Source organism: Salvelinus sp. IW2-2015, unplaced genomic scaffold (genome assembly GCF_002910315.2).
Source record: "Salvelinus sp. IW2-2015 unplaced genomic scaffold, ASM291031v2 Un_scaffold2680, whole genome shotgun sequence".
Classification (NCBI taxonomy): Eukaryota; Metazoa; Chordata; class Actinopteri; order Salmoniformes; family Salmonidae; genus Salvelinus; species Salvelinus sp. IW2-2015.
The window spans coordinates 9,696-14,848 of record NW_019943986.1 but is presented as its reverse complement, the minus strand read 5'-3'; the positions used below and the strand labels follow the sequence as shown (position 1 = coordinate 14,848).

Below are 5,153 nucleotides of genomic sequence, written 5' to 3'. Positions count from 1 at the left end.
TTACTACACTAGCATGCGCGAGACAGCGTTTAAAGTTAGCAGGCCGGGGTAAGTAGAAGCGTCTGCTCTGACGTCCGGCAACGGCCGGTTGAGGGCACAGCGGATGGAATTACGTCTGCGGACCAGTCGTGGTGGTACGGCGGGGAGCCGTGTCGACAAAGGGTCCGGGCCAGATGGCGAGAGAGGTATTGTAGTTGTAGTAATTTCGTTTGCTAGCCGGGAGATGTGCCTGGCTCGCGGCTAACTGGTGCTAGCTTCGGGGCAGGGGCGTTAGCCACTATAGCCACTCGGTTGCAGCTAGTTAGCAGCGATGATCCGCTTCAAAGGTCCAGAGCTTACTGAAAGTATCCGGTGGAGTAGTGGATMCTAGCCGTGTCCGGGAGGCATCGGCTAGCTAGCCAGGTGATCACAGAGTAGTCCGGGAGGTGGGCCTGGCTCAYGGCTAGCTTCGGGTCTGGGTTACTCTGTGGCAGCTAGCTAGCTGTGATGACCAGAAGTAATGGTCCAGGGTTTACTGCAGGAATCCGGCGTTGTAGTGGAGAAAAACAGTCCGAGGCTGGTAGGTATTATCCAGGCTAATAAAAACGGTTGGTGCCTGTGCAGAAGCTAATTAGCTGGTTAGCTTCTGATGACTAGCTTCTGATGGAGGTTCTGGCTATAAGATCTAAAAYAAATTGCGGATCCGTGTCACATTGAGTGAGCCGGGTTACCGGAAGGTATATTTAATTTAAAAATAGAAAAGAGACTTAAAATAAATTGAAATATATACAAAAAATACAAAAAATACAAAAAMTAAACGAGAGGACGACAAACCACGCCTGCACTGCTACGCCATCTTGGAGTGCTGTGCTAGTTGAATGTCCTTCCCTATATGCGCGCTGAAAGTCTGTTGTCAATTTGATTACTGTAAAATAGCATTGTATCTGGTCAACAACAACAAAAATCCCAAAAGTTTACTAACTTGGCAACAGGCTGATTGTTCGGCTATTTGAGCCAGTAAATGGGGCTTTACTATTCTTAAGTAGCGGAATGACTTTTGCTTCCCTCCAGGTCGGAGGGCAGACACTTTCTAGTAGGCTTAAATTGAAGATATGGCACTTTGTGACAACTGCTGCTCTATGGATACATTTGATTGTTCATTTTTCTCATCTCATCTGTCCGTCTCTGTTGTCTTTATTCTTGTTTCCGCCACTCTGTCAATCTACTTAGTTTGTCGATATCTTTCTGGGCCAAGTCAAACAGAGACGTTTTTTAACAGGACTTTTAGACTCTAGTCAAACTCCCCACTAATACAAACAGTCAGCTCCAGTACCTGGAAGGCTGAGAGGCTGTGATATACAGAGTGAGGTAATCAGGTTTTACACAGCAGGTTCATTCACCATAGTCTCTCCTGTCCAATCACAGTCATGGACTGGGTCTATTCAACACTCTGGTGAGTCTACTGATGTTGTTTCTATGGTTGTTTATGGCTAATTTTCCATGTCTCCCCTGCTTGGATTCAAGCTGTTGTAATATTATTAAACAGACGTTCAGTTACAGTGATTTACACCCAAATTAAGTATGAATTATGAGATCATGACTAATCAGTTATCAAAATACTTTTTGTACGGGATGTCTCAACATGATTATTTTATGATCAGACACACTTAGTCTCAAATCTCCCCTTCCCCATATACTGTGTGTCCAGGCTGCTGGGTGTGTCTGTGTGTGAGTTTTGGGTTCCAGTCTCTTCTGCAGTGATTGGCTGTGGYGAACCTGAACCGTTGCTGAATGGAAGGGTGGCATTCATATTTGGCTCTCAGAACCAGCACCTCTCAGTCATTCAGTACCACTGCAATYAGCAGTTCTACAGTCTTCCTGAAGGACATAACGGTGAGACTAAAATCATCCTTATATTCTTCACTAGAGTGACATCTGTTTTCAACCTGCAGGTCTCTAATCTTTWGTAAATMAAACAACTACAACTATTCAATGCCTAATGCATGTATCGTGTAATGACATCTCTGTCACGCATGTTTACCAGGAAACTTCACATGCTCATCAGACGGACAGTGGAAAGACCGCCTGAACAGCTCACTGATTCCTCAATGTATCCCAGGTAACTCACASTTTCACCCTTGAGTGTGTGTTTGTGTGTGTGTACTGTGTATTGTATGTTTTCTCTCCCTGTGTGTATCTACAGTCAGTCTGTCCCTGGATGACCAGTAAGGGTCTCTGTCTGTCCATAGTGTGTGGTCGTCCTACAGTGAACCTCCCAGGATTTGGAAGGATTTGGGGGGGAAAGCKAGCTCCAGCTGGATCCTTCCCCTGGCAGGTGTTGCTGATAGTAAATGGTAGAGGAGGAGGGATAGTGATCGGGGACCGCTGGATCATGACTGCAGCACACGTCCTGGGTCAATATCCCTGGCGGTTTCCTATGGTGAGGTGTGTGTGTTAATGAACAGAAACATGGGTTATCTTTCTGACTTGACTCATCTGTTTCTGTGCTAGATATATGATATGATACAATGGAAAAAATATCTGTCTGACTGCTGTTTAAGTSTATATCTTAAGTGTGATTAATTTACCCTCTCCAAAGGTATATGTTGGACACAACAAMGTGGAAACCCTCCTCCAGTCTCCTACTCTTGAGGTCGCCTCYGTCCATATTCACRCTGAKTACAACAATGTAGARGATGTAAACTATGACCATGACATCGCCCTGATCCATCTCAAACATCCAATCACATTCAACGCTSATATCATGCCACTGTGTCTGCCACCAAAGGACGCTAAATACCCGACTTGGCGGAATGGGTAAGCGTAGGCTTTATGTCTAAAACAGTCAGCTGCAAATATCTGCATGTTAATCTTTTTCTCAATTTGTGCATATTTGCAGATTTTCGTATTGATTGTTAAAATTGTTGAGTCGCACAACAGCTTATGTCTATTCCGTTCTCTCTTTCTCTCTGCTTCAGCTTAATTTCAGGATTTGGCCTGAAAGAGAATGAAATGTCTACCAATAAGCTCATGTATGTTCCTCTACCTGTGGTAAACCAGACAATCTGTAGAAATTCTATTGACAGAGTGAGAATGGAAAAAAATATCAGTCTAACAGACAACATGTTCTGTGCTGGGAATTCTGAGGGAGGCAAGGACTCCTGTAGAGGAGACAGTGGAGGAGCGTACGTCCTGAAGGAGGGTAATTATTTCTGGGCAGCAGGGATCGTCAGCTGGGGGATTAAATGTGGAGAGCCTGGTAAATATGGGGTCTACACCCGTGTGGCTAACTACGTAGACTGGATCAAGAAGACCATAGAGGAGGAAGAGCAAAAAACAAGTGAGAAACATTCTAAAATATAACTATTATGGATGTGTTTGTGTGTTTTGTTGTTTTGTGCATGTACATGTGCTCAACCCAAGATGGCGTAGCAGTGCAGACGTGGTTTGTCGTACTCTCGTTTACTTTCTGTATTTTTCGTCTTTTTTGTATATATTTCAATTTATTTTTCAATCTCTTTTCCATTTTTTTATTAAATATACCTTCCGGTAACCCGCCTCACTCAATGTGACACGGATCCGCAATAAAAAAACAACAACCTTATAGCCAAAACTTTCATCAGAAGCCAGCCATCAGAAGCTAACTAGCTATTTAGTCATTGTTAGCCACTGCTAGCGGCCTTTACCCTCTGCACAGGCACCAGACGTTTTTTAGCCTGGATAAAACCTGCCAGCCTTGGACTGTTTTTCTCCAACGCCGGATTCCTGCCGTAAACCCTGGACCATTACTCCTGGTCATCACAGCTAGCTAGCTGCCACCGAGTGACCCAGCCCCGAAGCTAGCCCTGAGCCAYGCACATCTCCCAGCTAGAAAACGAAATTACTACAACTACAATTCCTCTTTCGCCATCTGGCCCGGTCCCTTCGTCYACACGGCGCCCTGCCGTACCACCACGACTGGTCCGCAGACATAATTCCATCCGCTGTACCCTCAATCGGCCTTTGCCGGACTACTTACCCCGGCCTGCTAACTTTAAAGGCCGTGTCTCCCGCGTACCAGCGTAGTAACGACTACGAATTCCCTGCTCCATCTATTGCAGTTCACTGGACCCTATGATCACTTGGCTACATAGCTGATGCCAGTTGGACCGTTCATTTGTCACGGTACTCCATTTTGTTTATTTTTTGTTTGTTTATCTGTCGGCCCTAGCCCCGAATTCAGGCCTTGTGTGTAGTTAACCGACCCTCTGCCCATTCATCGCCATTTTACCTTTTGTTGTTGTCTTAGCTGATTAGCTGTTGTTGTCTTACCCGTTGTTGTCTTAGCTAGCTCTCCCAATCAACACATGTGATTGCTTTATGCCTCGCTTTATGTCTCTTTCAAATGTCAATATGCCTTGTATATTGTTGTTTAGGATAGTTATCATTGTTTTAGTTTACAGTGGAGCCACTAGCCCCAATCTACATGCCTCAGATTCTGCCTCCTTTGTCCCACCTCCCACACATGTGGTAAACTCACCCAGTATAACCAGCACGTCCAGAGATGTAACCTCTCTTATCACCACTCAGTGCCTGGGATTACCTCCACTGTACCCGCACCCCACCATAGCCCTGTCTGCACATTATGCCCTGAATCTATCTACCACGCCCAGAAATCGTCTCCTTTTATTCTCTGTCCCCAACGCACTAGACGACCAGTTTTGATAGCCTTTAGCCGTACCCTCATCCTACTCCTCCTCTGTTCCTCGGGTGATGTGGAGGTTAACTTCTTGAGAATACAGGGGGTGCTATTTTCCCATTAGCATAATTTGCTCTACAGATTAAACTGCCTCTTATTCAATTATTGCTCTTACTATATGCATATAAATAATACCATTGGAAAGAAAACAATCTCTAGTTTCTAAAACCGTTTCAATTTTGTCTCTGAGTGATACAGAAGTCATTTGACAGCACTTTCCATGACCAAGAAGAAAAAAGCAAGATGTGTATGCCAGCTTCAACGCTCTGCCTATTAGCAACCTTGGTCAGAACTCAGGAATGTCGATGATCCTCTGTAATTTTGCAAACAAGTTTCTTACCAAATATTAAGTTCTGCTTTCTGATTTGTGATCAATCTTTTTTCATGCAATAAATGAATTATTCACCTTAACAATCTGATGTGCTTTTTGGGATAG

General features: G+C 44.5%; 1 protein-coding gene across 1 annotated transcript; it reads left to right on the top strand.

The window, feature by feature from the left end:
• The first annotated feature begins 1,322 nt into the window (after window positions 1-1,322).
• LOC112074548 (complement C1r subcomponent) lies at window positions 1,323-3,958 on the top strand. Its single transcript, XM_024141703.2, has 6 exons — window positions 1,323-1,432; window positions 1,688-1,872; window positions 2,024-2,098; window positions 2,229-2,419; window positions 2,579-2,796; window positions 2,958-3,958. The coding sequence occupies exons 1-6, from the start codon at window positions 1,407-1,409 to the stop codon at window positions 3,340-3,342; spliced, it is 1,080 nt and encodes a 359-aa protein (XP_023997471.2). The 5' UTR covers window positions 1,323-1,406; the 3' UTR covers window positions 3,343-3,958.
• The last annotated feature ends 1,195 nt before the right edge of the window (window positions 3,959-5,153 follow it).